The following is an 18,277-nucleotide window of genomic DNA, read 5'->3' as shown; positions in this document are numbered from 1 at the left end:
TCCTGGTTTGTTGCTGTGGGGCTTCTTCAGCGGGATGACATGCAAATAACGCTCCAAGTGAGGTCAAGTTTTGCCAAGTTGTGTTCTTGTAGATAGATGGCTTATTATTTTTCCTCAAGGAGGAAGAGCGTGTTGGCCAGGGAACAGTGGTACCAACTGCTTTATCCTCCAGAGACCCTGTGTCCTCATATGAGGACATCACATGTTGGGTTTACTACACCTTCTTCTTCATTCTACTTAACTATGACCTGTTGTCCTCGTTCGTGGACACTTCTTTGACCCATCTAGTAGCCTAGCCCTGGCGGAGCACCGAGAAGACGATCTACCTTGACTATCTAGAGAAGTAAAAGAGGCAAAAAGCTTTCCATCTGAGACCATGCGGACAGATAATTTGCTCAGTACACTAATCCATGTAAAAACAAGATGGCAGCCATCTCTCTGCCAAATCAGTCTGCAGCCGATCCGGACACAAAAGGTCCAACAAAGTCCAAAACCTGAAATTCAAAATGCATATCAAACAAAAGTTCGGGTCTCAGGATGATATATGCCCTCATAAAGGCAAACCCATCTCCATCATGGTTTCTTTTCTTTTTTTTTTTGTGAGTCAATAGCAGTTTATTCTACAATGAAATTACATGTGTACTTTACATATTCTATAAAATGACGAAATCTATAGAAATATTTAATTGACTGAATACCCAAATTTATGTGGTATTTTTGCCTCATACAGATTTGCACTGATGATTGCTGGGTAATATGTAGTGTCAAGTCGTAGCTAGTTTACATGTAAAATCTTGCACAAGGGCCCATCATAATAACATGCACTGGGGCCCATCCTAACTACCATATGCCACTGGTTAGAATACAAGGGTGTTGGTTTTGTTTCAATATTGGGGAGGACACATGAATATCCTGCGTTCATGTGAATTTTTATTCTCCAGTACCTTTTCTGCATCAATGCATGGTGTAAGTGTCTTCAATCTTTTCAAAATAAACATCCTCTGCTACTTTTATGTTACAGGTTTTATGTGGGAGTATGCCTGTTACTGAGTTAGGTTAATCTACATTTTGCAAACAGTTAAACCCAAGTATAAAGTAAAAAGTATACAGTTTAAAGATTTGAAACATCAGAAATGTGGACTTTCATACACACAAGACTAACTAATTTTAACAAAAATAAATTCACAAATTAAATTAAATAAGATCAAATGTTTGTTGCAATTAAAAGCTCACAGATTTAAATTTCACACTATTCAGTGATCCAAAGGCCTCAAATTTATTAATTTCAAACAATTTTTATGCACCCACAGAAAAAGAAAATTTGATTTATCAGCATGTTTGAATAAATTTCAGTAATCAGTTGATTAGAAATTGATTTGATCATTTTAAATTGTAAAATAATAATTTAGGTAATTTATCATGCATGAAACATTTGCTTATTCCAGCTTCTCATGCGTGAGGACCTTTAAACCAGGATGCACAAAAATCATGTAATCAAGTGAAATGCTGACATAAGAAAATGTGTAGAAAACCTCCTAAAATTGTTAAACCTGCAGAACAATATGAAAGAAAATACAAAAAACATGTATTTTATATGAAAAACATTATTTATTGTTTAATATACTGATAAACATATTCATCTTTGTTATTTATTCCTTGATACACACTGCCATCTGGTGGCTCACTGCAGCTTGTTCAGTCTGGGTAGCATCTTCAAACATGGCCGCCTGTGAGAATGCACGATGACATTCAGCTGTTTGTTCTTCTTGGAGCTTAAATAAACGACACCAGTGACACACCCTCTGGTAAACAGATAAGGAATCAGTTCAGCTGGGGGAACATTAACACCAGAGGTCAGTGTGAATGTTACGTATTTGAGTTCAGGTGAGGTGATTTTCCTCTTCAGCGTTTCTTCCAGGTGAATTTCTTTCGTGCTCCCTCCTGGCCTGGCTTCTTCCTCTCCCTCACTCTGGGGTCGGGGGTCAGCAGACCAGCTGTGAGGAAAATATTAGAAAGAAGACACAGATGAGACAGGGTGGAAAATCATGAGACAAAGTGCACACAGTTTGTCATTATTCACCAGTGGGTTGCTTTTTGGATAAATGAGTGGTGATATTAGACAATCTGCTTTCATTTAAAATAAAATAATAAAAAAAATAACTTCTAAGAAAAGTCTTTTAAATGAAGATATTGCAACAACTTTTATTGCCAAATATAATCTTTCCCAATGTGCAAATGGACCCTTTTTACATATAAAAAAAGGAAAAAGGAAGTGAAGAGCCATCAATAACGTTTGCTAATAATGTTATCATTGGTTCTTCTTTATGATACCTCCACAAAATCAGGCTGTAAGGGTCTTACGTATTTCACCCACTTGGCCCAGTATTTAATGAACACATTTTAAATATCAAATATCATTTAAAAAAATCAATCCATTCCTCTATTCTGAGGGGTTCAGGAAGTAGCCAGCCCCTTAGCAGATCTTTCTTGCAAGCAGGTATCAAATACCAAACATATATTTGTCACAAGGCTTTGCCTTAAAATCAGCACATCCTGAAAATTATGTGGAAAATTACAAGGGCAGATCAGTACTTAAAATCGGTTTTAGTGATTTTTGAAATTCTGTCCAGAAAGGCCGAATAATTGGACACTCCCAGAATACACACCTCTAACACAAGTGTACATTTATTTATCAAGTCATATGCTCGGTTCTTCCCAAACACATGCATTTTCAGTAAAAACTTAATTAAAACTGAGGTGAAGGTGAAACTTTTCTATGCCAGACTCAGTAAAATCAGTAATTTTACCTCGCTGAACACAGGAGCTGCTGGTCAACCACTGCCTGCATCAGTTAGTTTGTTTGTATTATTGTGTGACTTTACTGAATCCAAACTAACCCTTTAAGACACCAAAGTCACACCACGACACAAACAAACTAACTGATCAAGGCAATGATAGACCAGCAGCTCCCATGTTCAGTGAGGTAAAATTACTGTTTTTGTCAATGGTGTTTGGCTTTGAAGGGAGCACAGATAAGTTTGACTTTTAGGGTGCTTTCAAACCTGCCCTTTTTGGTTCAGTTTAATTTAACTCAAGTTTGTTTGCCCGTTATGTGTGGTTCGTTTGGGCAGGTGTGAACACAGCAATCACACTCGGGTGCGTACCGAGGCCTTCTTGAAAAGGTGGTCTCAGTATGGTTACAAACAAACTGTGGTGCTGCTTGTTAGTGGTGAGAGCGTGTTCCGACCTCGATCCGAGCCAACTGCAGTCGCGTTACCAATTGTTTGGATTAAACAAGCATCAGCATGTTGCAGTCCAAAGCAAGACAACTCTAGGTATGAAAGCACTCTGAATTCAGTTTTAAACCCTATGTTTTTAGTGAAAATGCATTTGGTTGGGAAGTAATGATCATACAACAGGATAAATGACACTTGGATGATACTGCACGAGTTCTGTGAGAGTTTGTAAACTGATGTTTTGATATAGTTTTGCTGTTGTTAAACATGGACCCCTTTGACTTCAATTCATCAAGTCTTCATTTTTGGAGTCTTTGTCTTTTGTCACAGAGCAAGCATGTGAGAAAAACAAAGCTTTATTCACAAATTCAACGTAACGAGATGAGTAACTGATAGACAGATGTTCATTTGTGGGATGAAGTATTCCTTTAAAGCTAACAAACTAGCTAATAAACAAGGAATGGGATCAAAAAACACAGGGACAAAAAAAATAACAGTTAAAAAAAAAAATATAAAAACATAAAATGACAAAAGTAGAGAGGTAAAAGCAAAAGAAAAATCAGAAACGGTGTTAAACGATCAGTGCTTCATGTGCAAAACCTCTACTGTTAAAGTATCCACCCACCTTGTCTCAGGGTCTCCATCTCCCCCTCAGACAGGAAGCTGAGCAGGGCCCGAGAGATGGCGAGCCGCAGCGCCCCCGCTTGGCTGGACCTCCCGCTGCCACTCACGGTGCACTCCAGGTCAAAGCGTCCCAACATGCCCGTGAACTGAAGCGGGAACATCAGCTGCTCTCTGAGAGCGGGAATAAAACGAGGGGAGAAGAAGAAAATGACCAGGAGATAATAAAAAAGAGGTGAAAGAATGAAGAGTGGTTGAATGGGCAGAGCAGGAGTGTGTGCTATTTAACAGATAGCAGTATCAACGGCGGAGGCTTAGCTAATTTAATGTCTGGTTGGGTGACTTTCCAGACAAGTAGAGAGGATCCAGCACTGTGAAAAGCTTTCTTTTACAATCTCACCACCACATATTACAGAGTAACTTCTGACTCAGCAGGAAAAGGATAACGTTGTGTGTGTGTGTGTGTGTGTGTGTGCGCGAGTGTGTGTTTGAGAAAAGAAAGTGTCTGTGTTCTGGATGGCGTCTCAGCCTGAATGGCCTATGGCTGCTGACAAAGTCAATTGTCACCTCTCTGCTCCAATTACAGCCCGTCCTCACACTGCGTGACAACACCAGCTCTGGACATTCTCACACTCACACACTCACTCACTCACACACACACACACACACACACACACACACACACACACACACACACACACACACACACACACACACACACCATCCTCACACACACTGACACACAATCACTCAGCTGTGTAATTAACTTACTACAAGGAGATAAATAAAAAACGAGGCGATGCTGTGAAGAGTGAAAAAGCTGCTTTTTAATTTTTTTTTTCTTGAAGGGGAGGAAGTAAGACGCATCACGTCTTGCATTTTAAGGAAAATGGTATCTATGAATGAAGCAGCAGAGAGCCCGCCATGTGGAAAAAGGTTTATTTGTTCACAGCGAACACACTCACACAGCTCTCCTACCTGTCTTGTAGTACGGGGAAGTACTGCAGGTAGTCCGTGTTGTTGATGGTGATGCGTCCGGAGCCACAGTCTTTAAGAATAACAGAAGAGGTCGCCGTCTTCCTCCGACCTAAGAGGAAAGACACCTTTATCTCCATTTTCTTATCAGATACAGTCATCAACAGAGGGGGAAAATAAGTTGTAAATGTGTTTAATTTGACATTTATGGAAACATATGTAAAATATTTTTCATTAAAGGAATACTTCACTCTTTAAATGACCATTTGTTTATTAATTACTCACCCCATGTTGCAATGAATTTGTTAAGAAAAAAGGTTATGGCATGCTTCCTTGGTGGACAAAGAATCAAAAAAATGGAGAAAATTCCTAATGAATTGAATTGAAGTCATAGGGGTCCACGTTTAACAACAGCAAAACAATGTCAGAACATCTGTTTACAAACTCTAGCAAAATCCGTGCAGTATAATCCATGTCTCATTTATCCAGTCGAATGCTCAGTACTTCTCAAACACATGCATTTTAGCTAAATCCTTAGTATTTCAAACTGAAATGGAAGTGAAACTTATCTATGCTCGCTTCAAAGCCAGACTCCATTGACAAAAACATAATTTTAACTCACTGAACACAGGAGCTGCTGATCTACCGCTGCCTCGATCAGTTAGTTCGTTTGTGTTATTGTGTGACTTTTGTGTTTTAAATGTTTAGTACGGATTCACAAAGGTTACACAATAACACAAACAAACTAATTGATGAAAATAGTGGTAGACCAGCAGCTCATGTGTTCAGTGAGGTAAAATTATTATTTTTGTCAATGGAGTCTGGATTTGAAGAGAGCACTGATTAAGTTTCATTTTGGGTTTTCAATACCTGTGAGAATGAGCTGTCCGTTTGGGAAGTACTAAACGTACGACTGGATATACTGTCTGTTCAGGGCGGGAACATCACGGCGTTATGCCGCCTTGTCGTTCTGCATACAAGGTACGACTGCAGAATCGGGGAGACAGAGTTGTCTCGCAGTTAAGCCGCCACAGGGGGTAGTAACAGTGTGAAATTGTCACAAAAGTCTATAAATAGGACAGCCGGCCAGACGGAATCATGAGCATGGGAGTGACGTTTTACGACATGTTATGGGTGCAACGCAGTCAAGACCTCACAAATTCAAATTTAAGACTATTAAATGACTTTTAAGGCCTTATTGTTGTAACATTGAATTTAAGACATTTTAAGACTTTTTAAGGAACTGTAGACACCCTGCATAAAACAGGGATGGTAAATGATTGTTATTGACACGTTAGCACCATTGTTGTTGTTTAGAACATACGCGTCATATGTTTAAATTCACACTAGAGGCTGATGCTCTTGTGTTCCATGTGACGCCCATCACGCCTCTTTTGATTCCTCAAACCCATGATGCAGCTTATAATCACACATTGGAGAAACATGATGATGCTGTTGTTTGGTTCTGTGTAAAAATTCAAAGTTTTTAAACAGAAAAGACTTTGTAGCTGCCATATGGTGCGATCTCTGTGTTAGAAGTGCTTTGGAATATGCTGCATGAGTTGTTTGAGAGTTTGTTAACGGATGTTTCTATATAGTTTTGCTGTTGTTAAACCTGGACCCCAATGACTTTTATTCATCAAGAATTCTCTCTGTTTTTGATTCTTTATTCACTGGGGAGGCATGCAAGAAAAAACAACTTTTCCTCAAAAATTCAACACAACACAGGGTGAGTAACAGATAAACAAATGGTCATTTGGGGGGGTGAAGTTTTCCTTTAAAGCTGAACTTTGGTACCCGTAAACTGCAGTAGGAGGTATAAACGTCAGTTTTCAGAACCAGAATAACATCAACAAACTCCTGGCTCCTCAGACATGAATTTCTTGGCTTGGTGGAGATTAAAGTTGAATATTTAGGGTTTGTTTTGTAGATTTGGCTTTTCATCTTGACAACATTTCACAGGGCAAGAACACATGCACCTTCATTTGCCCTTCAAATATGTTAAAAAAAACGTAAAAGACTGAAGTGTATGGAATTTGCAAAAAGTTGTGTTTTTGCTTTTGGTTTTGTTTGTAACCAACCAGCCATCCATGAAGATTTCCAAAGATCTTGCTATTCAAAATTCTCTGACGAGATCTTTTTTAGGTCTTCGCTGATCTGACTCGACTAAGATCTGGCTGAGGAACACTGCACACCTATTTCCCATCAGTGTAAGCAATCTATATCCTATCAGTTAGTGGAGATGGGTGTAATTCAGGCTGATACAAACAAACGCAGAAAATCTTAACAAATACAGTCTTAAAAAAAAAAAGAAATTTGGCTTGTAAAATTAGAAAATCAAGTGAATTTGAGAACCACAATCTACCTTCTGCAGTGCTGAAGGCCACGCCCCTGTCATCTCTCTCCAGCGTCGGCACCATTTGCTTCTTGGATTGGACGTCTAGTTGGCGGCGGTAACCCAGGACAAACTTCTCCTCTGTGTGGCTGTAGGGCATGGACACCAGGCACCCCATCAGCTGGATGAAGCGATTGTACTGAAGATAACAACATATGAGAGTCTTTGAAACACGAGCACGGTGGAAACTCGTCATTTTAAAAGGATGTGACGGACGGGTTCTTACATCATGAATGGAGATGGACTCAACCAGCAATGCTTCCAGTTCTTCCTTTGTGAGCCACCTGCTTGTGCCTAGAGAGCTGATGAAGGCAGACACACCAACATTTCATTCTCCAGAGTCCAAAATCAATAATCTAACTGCTGAGTAAGATGGATCTGTTTACAGTCAACGCTTGTCATCATTTTCTGAGGTTTCCCTCATGCCAAACTTAAAAACCTTGTGTATACTGCTCCTGCTACCTGATCTTTCATCATAATTAGTTAAGAGCACTGAAAGAGAGTCACCCAAACATCCAGAAAATACTGAATAAAAGACCTGTAGTACCAGGAAAAATATCAACCTTTGCCAGTGTTCCCACGTATCTCAAGTGTTCCTCTACTTACATCTGCTTGACGTCCTGGGAGAAGAGTCCCTTGACTCTCAGACGATCTTGGTACCTCGATATTTTCTGGATTTTGGCAAACGTGTCCTGTAGAATGCACCAAAAACATACACATTCAGGATGACGCATAACTACAACTGACACATCACAGGTAGGCAGATTCCCTCATGGTAGGAAAATTAAATTGGAGGTGCACACCAGGAGAACTTTCCTTTTCGATTCCCTCTCCCCACACAGCAGGAGCTGCCATGCAGAGCGAGCGAGCCAGCCATCCATGGGGTGGGCAATGACCTTGTCTAAATTGGCATCATGCCTGGTGCAAAGCCTTCACATGTGGCTCTTTCTGGTTGGTCATAGTTAGATTTAGGACTACGGTGTGTGACATTGAGAGCAACAGCAGTTTGTTTAATGCATTTACATCTGTGGGAAATGTTTACATTATACTGTTTGTCAAATGGGACCTGTTGGAATATGAACATTTGTACTGTTCCAATTATAGTTTACAGGTCCAGTGTGTAGGATTAAGGCAGATATATTAGCAGAAATTGAATATAGTTTAGATAACTATGTTTTCTTTAGTGTATATTCACCTGAAAATTACAATTGTGTTTTCATTACCTCAGAATGAGCTGTTCATATATCTACATAGGGAGTGGGCCCTCTTCCAAAACCCCCAGGAACAGCACCATGCTTTGAAGTCGATTTGACATATTGGCCAAACCCCTAAAATTACAACTACATGTTGCGGCGACGCAGACCTTCTTTTTCAGCTTTTATTTTCTTTTATTTCACAGATAATAAACAATAAATTGTGAAAAGGAAATCTCTGCTAGTCGCTAGCCTTATTTATACAATGAAAAATGCCATAGACTTATGCTAAGAATGCTACCATGTTATATTTGTTTGGAAAACGTGTTTAGTAGGCCTACAAGACAGTAATTTTGTCAGTGAACCTTGTGAGCTGTAATAGAGCTGAATTTGGTTATGTTACCTTTGTTAAAAGTTGCTGTGGTCTATGGCTTCGTATGAGCAGAGGATAAGTCTGCTAGCCGCTAGGCTAATTTATACAATGTGAAATGCCATAGGCTTGTGCTAAAAACATTAGCATGTTGTATTTGTCGAGAAATGTGTCCAGCAAAAGACAAGTGCTTTGTCTGTGAATGCTGTGAGTTATAGTGAAGCCGATTTGTGTACTTGTGTTTGAAATTGTCTCTAATTAAGCCATGTTTAATGTATGTTTTGGGTGTGTTTTGAATCAACTAAACTTAACAGCACTTCACAGAAACTTGTAGTGTTTATTTTGATTTCTAGACTATTGTGCAGTTTTTGACCGGTGAGCAATGAATGTAATTGTAGACACTGAAGGTACGGAGCCCTGACTGTGAAAGTAGTTGTAGTATTGTTTGAATACGGAACCTACTCTGGATCTGGCTTACGTGAATTTATGGTGTCTTGTATGCCCATGACACAATAATAAAAACTTTATTCATTCATGTATCGTACTTTACAGTTGCTGGACTGAATTGACCCAGGCACCTGTGTCTGTATTTGGCCCGAAGCAAAGCTGGAAGGAAACACAAAACCCCCAAACTAAATAAATGACAGGACAGTTTCGGGGCTCACTCGTCATTAGATCACTCTCGCGTTGGGAATAACCCGAGGGGGAGTGTGTCATGGCAATGGGCGCAGAGACAGACAGACGGACGGTGGGCAGGTGGGGGAAAGAGGGGGTGAGCATGCCGGTCACGTCCCGGAGGCAGACACCCCCACCTCAGCCACCCAGTGCCTGGGTGAGAACTCATTTCCCCGTCAATTATTCACCAGATGTTTGTTTAATTCCTTCTTGATAGAGTGTGCCTAATCTGCTGCCACTCCGACCAGCGACACAGAGGTACGGGAGGAGCAGGGAGAGGGTGGGGGGTGTTAAAAAAAAAAGCAAACATCAAGCAAAACCAATTTTCCTTGCAAGAAAAAAAAAGGCGTAATAGAAAATCAGAAAAAAAGAGGAGGCAGGAGGAGAGGAGGGGGCTTGCAAACACTGGGACCAACAATGGTGAGGAATAATTCGCATGGATTGGCCGGATGAAAGAGGAGAGGGGCCAGTATCTGGATACATTTAAGTCGAGGTTGATACAGAGACAGACAGCTAGAGCTTTCTATTCAAAGAGCAGTCTTTATATGCATGGCAAGAGCTTCGGCAAGAGCTTCAAATTCAAGGCTTATATGAGAGGATGAGGCATTAAAGGCAACAATAAAGAAGCTCCTCTCCTGACTGTGTATTTATTTGGCACGCAGGTGTAGACGGGGTTAAAGTGAAGGGGGGAAGGTGTGTTTGCAGGTTCCCCAGGGTTGTGGCTATAAAGGGCTCAGTGGAGCAGTGAGCAGGTTAATGTGCCACGCTGGCTGCGCTCAACAACAGCCAGAGGAGAGCAGCCGAGCAGGAAGGCTGCTTTACACGCCACTGCCCCCTCCTGGCAACGCTCCTGATCTGTGTGTGTGGGTGCAAGAAAAAAAATGGACACAAGATGAGGAAAATGTGGAAGAAAGAGAGGAAAAACACAAGGGTAAAAGGGAGTGATTGAGCCTGCAATCATGCAGACAGGCAGCACGAGCTCTCAGACATGTCTGACATACCTATTTAAACCAACAGCAGGGGGTGCAGATTGCGGCTGCAGGGCACAATGGTGTGTACGTGTGTGTGTGTGTGTGTGTGTGTGTGTGTGTGTGTGTGTGTGTAAGAAGTGTGGACCAATATTCAGAGATCACACCTCTCTCCGTGTTTTCGATACAGACACATGCCTCTTATCTGTGAAACGTCTTTGAGCAAGGTCAGCGGCAGACAGGAAGGCAGCGGTTGAGTGTGTGAAAGCAACAAAAGGTTGAGGTGGAGGAAGAAAGAGGAGGAGGAGGTCTGCTCAGAGGTGAGGAGCAGTGTGAATGGTGTAGCAGCCTCCTCTTCCTCCTCCACCACCTCCCGCTCTGCCCCCACCCCGCCTACCCCCCCAAATCCCCACGGAGGAGTTGCTCCCCGTGGCGGGACAAAGCCTGACAAGCCAGACGTGCCACACCTCAAACACGATTTTGAACCCGGACACAAAAACACAGAATACTGTTTATTTTTCTCCATCTCATCCAGCACCTATATACATGCTTCTTTTTAGAGTTTAGAGAAAATACCTTAAAATAATTTTTTATTTCATGTGTTTCCTTGTTTATTATTTGTTCTTTAATGTTTTCATCAAACCGAGAGGCCTGGATTTTTGGTGCCACCTATTGGGTTTTGCTATAAAGGACTACAGATATTTTTAAATGTAAAAATGATTTATAATCTTCTTCTATCCTCCTTTCCATTCCCATCACAGTCCCGTCTCTCTTCATTTTGCTTTTTAACAGTTAGCTCAGAGGCATTCCTGAAATATAAAAAAATCTGGTCTGTTTCCATTCAATTTCATTTGATTAGTTAATTTAAAAAATACAGTAAACAGGTAGGCACACAGAGTCCGACCATAAGGCGGAGATATACTTGCTTTTAACCACGCATTAGTGTACACAACCTGCTGCTTCGTGAGCGTCATTGTTCACATACTTCTGTACTATGTGTTACTGAAGGAGTCGCTAGAGTACACACCAGAGAACATGAACCGTATAGAACATCCAAATACTACTTTTAAGAGTACTGGGCAAATCCTGTTGGTGCTACAGAGTACCAATTCACGTTGAATCCATCTGTGCCAAATGTCAGTACCTGAGGGCACATCAGGTTCAGACAGGAGGCGGAAGTGCCATGAAGGTTCCCAAAGCCTGGAAGCCAGCCATGGAACTCTACTCTACTCTACTCGGAATACTAAGCCTGAGCCTGACCAAGCTCAACCCCCTCAAAAAGCACTTGTCGGCCTCTTAACGGCCGCGACACACCAGCTGTGTGGCGGTGCAAGCAACGGAAAATGGATCAGTGACTCCCCGCCAGAGAAGCTCCCTGCTCCAGTCAGGAGGAAAGACAGAGAGCCCAGCACAGAGCCTGGCTGCTCCCTCCTCTTCTCTTTCGGTCAGCAGGGCGAGACTAGGGCTGCAACTACTAACAGCCTCTGCTGATATATCAAAATTAAGCCATTTTTATCAATGTATTTGAGGGAAAAAAAGATACATTTTTTCCTCACAGCCCAAACCCTTCCTGGCACATCAGCGCACATTTTCGCACCCAGCCTGACCCGTCTGACTTTTCGGGCCTGGTTGGGCTCGGGTTGAGATTGAGAGTTCTACCCAAGACCCCTTCGCTAAAAAGGGACAGAGCAGGAACCCTGTAACACATATACTGTGTAAAATTGAGCTGCATATTAAAGTGGGCCGACAGTAATATGCAAAGCAACCCAAAGAGCCATGTGTAAACACACCTTTTCTTGCTGCAGAACACAATACTAAGCAATTATAATAATAATCATTGACAGATTTGTATATTTATTTATCATGTTTTAATGTTCAACATACATGTGGAAGGTACAGTATCTGTGGATGGCTGACTCTGTTAAGTGGAACGCAGTTCGCCAATCCCAGGGCAGATGGAGGTTGTCAGGCAGAGGGCCATATGAGCTTCAGGCTGCAGTCTTGATCTGTATTTGCTTTTTAGGAATGTCAGATAAGTTTTTACAAAGGCTCATCATTGCTTTTGCAGTCAATTGTGGGAGGTCTAGCCTCTCATCAGTGTTGTCGACTGTACATTAAAGCAGTTAGGTTTATTTTTTAATTGAATACACTGCTCTATCTTTTTTAATGACATGCTTAATTTGTATTCTTAGACATTTCAGTTTCGTTAGAGTCTAAAACCTGCCGCTAATGGTATTGAGTGATGTAGGTAACTTTAATTCAGTTTGGCGAGGTTTTAAGATCTCCTTCATTGTACTGTAAAATTGGTCATCCCTCATGTTTGAATAAACAGTTTCAGCTCATTGTTCCCACCTCTGGAGCACAAGTAGACGCAGGTATTCCTCAGTGAATCCCCCTTTAAACCGGACTACCTTTGACGCCTCCCTCCCTCTAATCTCCCACCTCTCTTTCACCCCAGCTCTATTCAGCTGTAGCTCTCCGTGTGGAAAAGAGGATCTGACGTTGGCTCTCCTCAGGGACACCGCAGCCTTCTCTCAACTCACTGTCTGAATAGGATATGACCCGAGGGGGCAGGAGGGGAGGGGGAAGGAGAGGGGGGGAGAACTCGGGACTTGAGCGGGATGGAGATTTACCTCCACCTCACATAAAATCCTGACGGTGCTGCTTTGTGCTCAGCTGCTGCCTGCAGTACTTACATACATCATGGAGTAGTAGGACTGTTTGCCAGTGTAGAACAGGAAATGGAATGGCCGGCCGTCCGGTCCCCACTGGATAGCTTTAAAGACAGGACAGGTAATCAGTTTACACACCACTCACAAGACTGGAAACATTTATAATAAAATTAAATGTAATCAAGCTCACAGATTACATACCTCTCGTCTTTGGAAATATTTCCTCTGGATGCTGGAGGTGAAACAGAACAGATTTAGAAAAACAGATTTAGTTTGAAGTCAAGTCAAACATACAGAGAGATTCACCTTATTCACATAAAGAGTGAAACTGGGGGAACTGAAATGACTTACAATTAAATTTCTCAATAACAGTGGATCATTACAGGTTAGCAGCTCCCAATATTTATTCAATCTGCCATCTATTTAATAGCCAGCATTTAAAAACTTTGATAAATATGGACTAAAAATTAAATCAATCAATCTCTACTTTCTAAGCTATTCTTCTGCACCATCGTCAGCTATCAGTCTGCAAAGCCCCCCATCCAGCCCGCAGAATATTAATCAATTCAGAAAATGTGAAGAGAAAAAGTGTTTTTATTGGCTCCTATATCAAAGCAAACCCCCCAAAACTCGAGATGAAAATAATAATTCTATTAGGAATGATTTAACAACCCCAGTGGTGGTGATGCATAGGAGTGATGCTCATTTAACATTTAGTTTTAATAATTTATTACTATTAACATAATTGTCTTATATTATTAAACAATACTAATTTGATCATTAAACAATGATAGGCTATTTTTTCAGGTCCTGACCCCATAGTGTCTGCCTAGAAAAATTAAGGCTTTTGCACAGTCCTTTCTTTCATTGGAAATTGTCGCATGTCCAAAAATAAATACGTTTACGCACTGACTCCAAAACTTTCATCCATTATTAAAGTTTTTAGAACAGGTTCTAATTTCTGCATTTTTTCATAGTAACAAAGTGGTATGACCATGAAACAGTGATGAAAATGGGGCCACCCATGTGGGACATATCTGCAACAAGAGAGGAACAGGTTGCACAGGTCAGATAGTCATATTTAGGTGGACGATGACGATGAGGAAGAGGATGTGGACCGCACACAGATAGAAAGAGAGTGACAGTGTGGAGACAAGAGAGGCAGAACAGCTCAGCCCCTTCAGCCCTGATGCTAAATGCAAGACTCCACTGAGTGGCTACAGACAGGAAGCCAACTCCAGTGGAGAGAAGCTAGGGAGCAAATGTGCCTTTAAAGTGTTATCTTGTTTTGATGAACAGAACAATAAAATTCATTGGTGTGCAGGGTTTCTTTGCATAATGATTTCTTTCTTCTGATAAGAAAAAAAAATATACAAACTGACTCAGCGTGCAAAAGCCTTCAGACAAATATAGCTGATGTCAATGATAAATATTTGGGTTAACTTTCAGCTAGAGATCAGTATATAAAGAAGATATCAGCTTACAACTTATTAGGGTGTGTACAGGTATCAAATACCTAAATTTAATGCTTTTTAAGGCCTGTTCAAGATAATTTTAAACAATTTTTAGATGTTGGACAAATGATATTTTTCTTGTTAAAGCACTGCAGGTCAGTATAAAGGTAAACAGTAAATATGTAGTCCTGACCAGTGGTAAATTTTATATAGGAACACGGTTATTGGAGTGAGTTAAGTTAATCTACATTTTGCTTCTTTACCCTCTGCAAAACACAATACTACAAAGTACCTGTATGGTTAACCACATGATAGTCCTGCCATCATGAGGTGAACAAAAGAATTCAAAGAGATCTTGCTTGGTGAACCAATATTGTGTGGTGGTATATTGAACAACAAGCCACAAGCTGTTTGATTTTCATTTTTACCAACAAGTCATAGTAGTCAGTATTTTACAAGAGAAAAAGAAACAACATTGAGTGCCCCAGGAATGAAGGCCTTTGCATCCTTAGTCTGTCTTTTTTTTTTTTCGGATGATTTTTTTAATCCGTCATCTGAAAAAAATCATGATGCACAGAAACCTTGCACACTGATTCCGATGCATTGTTCTATTTGTTGTGAAATTTCGCAATACGTGACAAAATGAAAAGACACACTTCCTCCTTTGCCTCTCTCCGCTGGAGTTACCTATCTAGCTGTCACCGCTCCGTCCCTGTCTTTCATGAGGCACCGCAGCTGCATGAAGGGGTGGAGCTGTCCTCTAGAGTCTGTAGCCCTTTTTAGACAGGAATTGTGCAAATTTGCAGGAAAGCCCAATCAGTCTTCTTTCAGCATTGGCAGTATAAAAACAAAATCGGGGAGTGCGGTAAAATGGTGCCTGCCTACTTTTGTTTATAAAGAATGCGCCTTTTCCGGGGCAATGGGGGGCGTGAGCAAGTAACAAAATGTGTAGCTCAGCGTCTGACGTAAACAGTGATGTGGGAGGGAAGCCACGGCTGGTCAGTCCTTCGGCGATTCTCTCATAAGTTGGCCCGTCCGTCACCATCCCTGTCACTTCGTGATTAATGGCCTCGTCGTTTGCGAGGACAAGGAGAGTGGACAATTCTTTGTCTCCCCAGTTGCTCATCTTTTCTGTAGTGTCTGTCAGGTTTGCGTTTCCCTCTTGCTACTAGCTGCTCATTCCTGCTATCAGCTGTTTCCTGTTTATCCACCGCCAGGGGGTCGCACGTGCGGCATCATCAACAGCTCCTCCCACAAGTCGTCAACAGCCCCTCCCGGTGCGGAAGGCCGCCTTGGTCTGTTTAAATTAAAAGGGTACCACCAATATGTCTACCCTACGAGGCGGAAAATTGGGCACCTCAGATCAACTCGCCAATCCGGCTCTGTGTTTAAACGCTCGCAGCTTGCCGGCAAAATGGCCCAACATTCACAGAAAATCTGGCAGTGTAAAAGGGGCTTGTGTTGGGTCCACATCCTCCTCCTCTTCATCATCATCCACCTGAGTATTACTGTCTGACCTGTTGAAAGCAGCTGCCTGAGTTATGAAATGACTCTGTGCACCCCGTTCCTCTGTCTTGTCCCGGCTGTGTCCCGCCGCCACATTTCCTTCACCGACTCTTGGTCAAACATCTCTAAAGGCTCTGACGGATGTGAAAAACACAGAAAATCGAACTTGTTCCGAATATTCTAATGACGGATGGAAGTTTTAAACGTGATTGACACAACTTAAGTCAAAAAACGGACTCAGTGTGCAAAGGCCTTGAGTCCTAAAACGTGGAAATGAGTTAGCATTTTAGCACTTCCAGTTCCCTCATCTTGAGGTCAATGGGTTTTTGGTTAGAAGCCTGAAATAAGATCTGTGGTTAACACAAGCTTGAGAGACTTTCACGTTTCACCACCACATAAAATATGTCAGTAAATACCCCACTCGTGAACTCTGAAGCTTCGATGCATCTTAAAAAAGCTGGTTGCTGACAAGTGGCTAAATGAGACAACAAAACGTCATCACACCATGCCGCGCTAAACACAGCTTCACAGTCTTGTTACAGTGGAGACATTAAGTCATGCCATAGTAGTGTAGCTCCTTTATAGCCAAACATTAGCCTTTTACTTCTTATGATTGCACTGAGGCTTCAATAATCATAAAAGTGGTGTTCATTTGTAAAGATTATCTTGCTGAACAAAACGTGTAATTATCATAAATGTTTGGAGCTCATTTTCCACAGTAATCCAAAATCCAATGGAAAAATTTTTGACGAGGGAGCAAGTTTAATGCTAACTTCCACGTCGGCCTACAGAAAATCTTCATCCCTGGGGGACTCTGTCAAGAAAGGAGGTCAATGTAATAAAGAAATTTGTGTTACAGGATGTTTTTTTTCCTTTCTTAAATCGTTTTGTGACCCCTCAGATTTATCTTTTGACTCCTTGCCCTGCCTTTGTGAGGTTTTCTTGCCTATTTTTATGATAAAAGTAAGTGAGAACAACAAATGACAGGGAAAAATGTCACTAAATGTCACACCAGTTACACCAACTGATAAAAACTCTCATTCATATCATAAAAACTAGCAATTTACAGCCTTTAATCTTTAATGTCAGCCATACACATGACAGGAAAGTGAAGTTAATTGGACGTACCTTCATGAGGGGCCGGGCATTCTTCTCAAACAGGCCGGAGGGGAAGAGGTAGGCAATGCTCCTCTGTTGATGAGAAAAGAAAAAATAAATAAATAAATAACAGGAACGAAGAAATGGCAGTCTGAGACAAGTGGCAGATCGTGACAACGCTGACATGTCCGAACAACAGAGGTCACACCAACGGACGACAGTGAAAGTGACAGAAGAAGAGGCACAAGCTGCTTGCGGGTTCAAGGAAAGGCGAGCATGATGAGTGTGCGTGTGTGTGTGTGTGTGTGTGTGTTAGAGTTAGAGGAGAAAACAAGCGGAAAAAGGCACAAGTTTTTGGCCGGGTTGACAGTGAGCAGAGGACACTGTGGACATCCAACAGTTCACTCCAAGTTCATCCTCTGCTCCGTGCATGTGTGTGTGTCCGTGTTATTAGCAGGGCTACAGATGGCACTGTAAATGTGTGTGTGAGAGAAGAGATGGAGACAGAAAGTGTGTTGGCCCCGCCACACTCATCAAGACAGTCTGTTCATCTCTCTCTTCCTCCATCCCACCATCGCTCCGCTCCTCTTCCTCTTTTTCCTCCTCTCTGTCGGTTCAATTAGTGAGGCAGCAGGTGCTGCGCGGAGGGAGCAGGTTGCTGCCTTTAAGGTTGTCAAAACGACGGAAAGCAGGAAGAAAAAGGCTGGTCGAAAGAAGTGTGTGTGTGTGTGTGTGTGTGTGTGTGTGTGAAAGTGTGAGAGACAGGAAGAGGAAGAGAAGTTAAAGGGTAAGAAGAAAAGAGGAAAAGGGAAAGACAGGCAGAGAGAAGCAGGGAACAGATGAAGACACACCTGCGTGTCCCCTGAGCCTCAGCACAATATGCCAGAGATCCCCAAGGGGCAGAGACGGAGTGACAGAGGAAGAAAGAGTCCAACCATCAGCCATAAAACCGAGCAGCACCACGTCGCAGGAGGGTGTCCAATTTTACAAATTTCATCGACACCGTGAAATCAATCATGATAAATTTTGAATGAGAATTTAAAACTGTCTTTCATGGGCAAATAAAGTGGGGTACAAAGCTTCAACAGGCCAAAAGACACGAAAAAATAGAATT

The 18,277-nt window shown here is 41.7% G+C and overlaps 1 protein-coding gene across 1 annotated transcript in view; it reads right to left on the bottom strand.

Moving 5' to 3' along the window:
- Positions 1 to 1,588: 1,588 nt before the first annotated feature.
- Positions 1,589 to 18,277, bottom strand: part of mrps9 (mitochondrial ribosomal protein S9) — a 29,052-nt gene continuing 12,363 nt past the window's right edge. Inside the window, exons 3-11 of the mRNA XM_033616346.2 lie at positions 17,194 to 17,256; positions 13,307 to 13,337; positions 13,130 to 13,209; positions 7,834 to 7,919; positions 7,454 to 7,529; positions 7,198 to 7,366; positions 4,836 to 4,944; positions 3,862 to 4,031; positions 1,589 to 1,994 (exon numbers count right to left, since the gene is read on the bottom strand). Of these exons, the coding sequence (XP_033472237.1) occupies positions 1,903 to 1,994; positions 3,862 to 4,031; positions 4,836 to 4,944; positions 7,198 to 7,366; positions 7,454 to 7,529; positions 7,834 to 7,919; positions 13,130 to 13,209; positions 13,307 to 13,337; positions 17,194 to 17,256 (876 nt within the window). The 3' untranslated portion in view covers positions 1,589 to 1,902. The remainder of the gene's footprint in view (positions 1,995 to 3,861; positions 4,032 to 4,835; positions 4,945 to 7,197; positions 7,367 to 7,453; positions 7,530 to 7,833; positions 7,920 to 13,129; positions 13,210 to 13,306; positions 13,338 to 17,193; positions 17,257 to 18,277) is intronic.

This window comes from Epinephelus lanceolatus, chromosome 24 (genome assembly GCF_041903045.1).
Source record: "Epinephelus lanceolatus isolate andai-2023 chromosome 24, ASM4190304v1, whole genome shotgun sequence".
In the NCBI taxonomy this organism is placed as follows: domain Eukaryota; kingdom Metazoa; phylum Chordata; class Actinopteri; order Perciformes; family Serranidae; genus Epinephelus; species Epinephelus lanceolatus.
The sequence above is the reverse complement of the archived record's forward strand: the minus strand, read 5'-3'. Positions and strand labels throughout refer to the sequence as shown.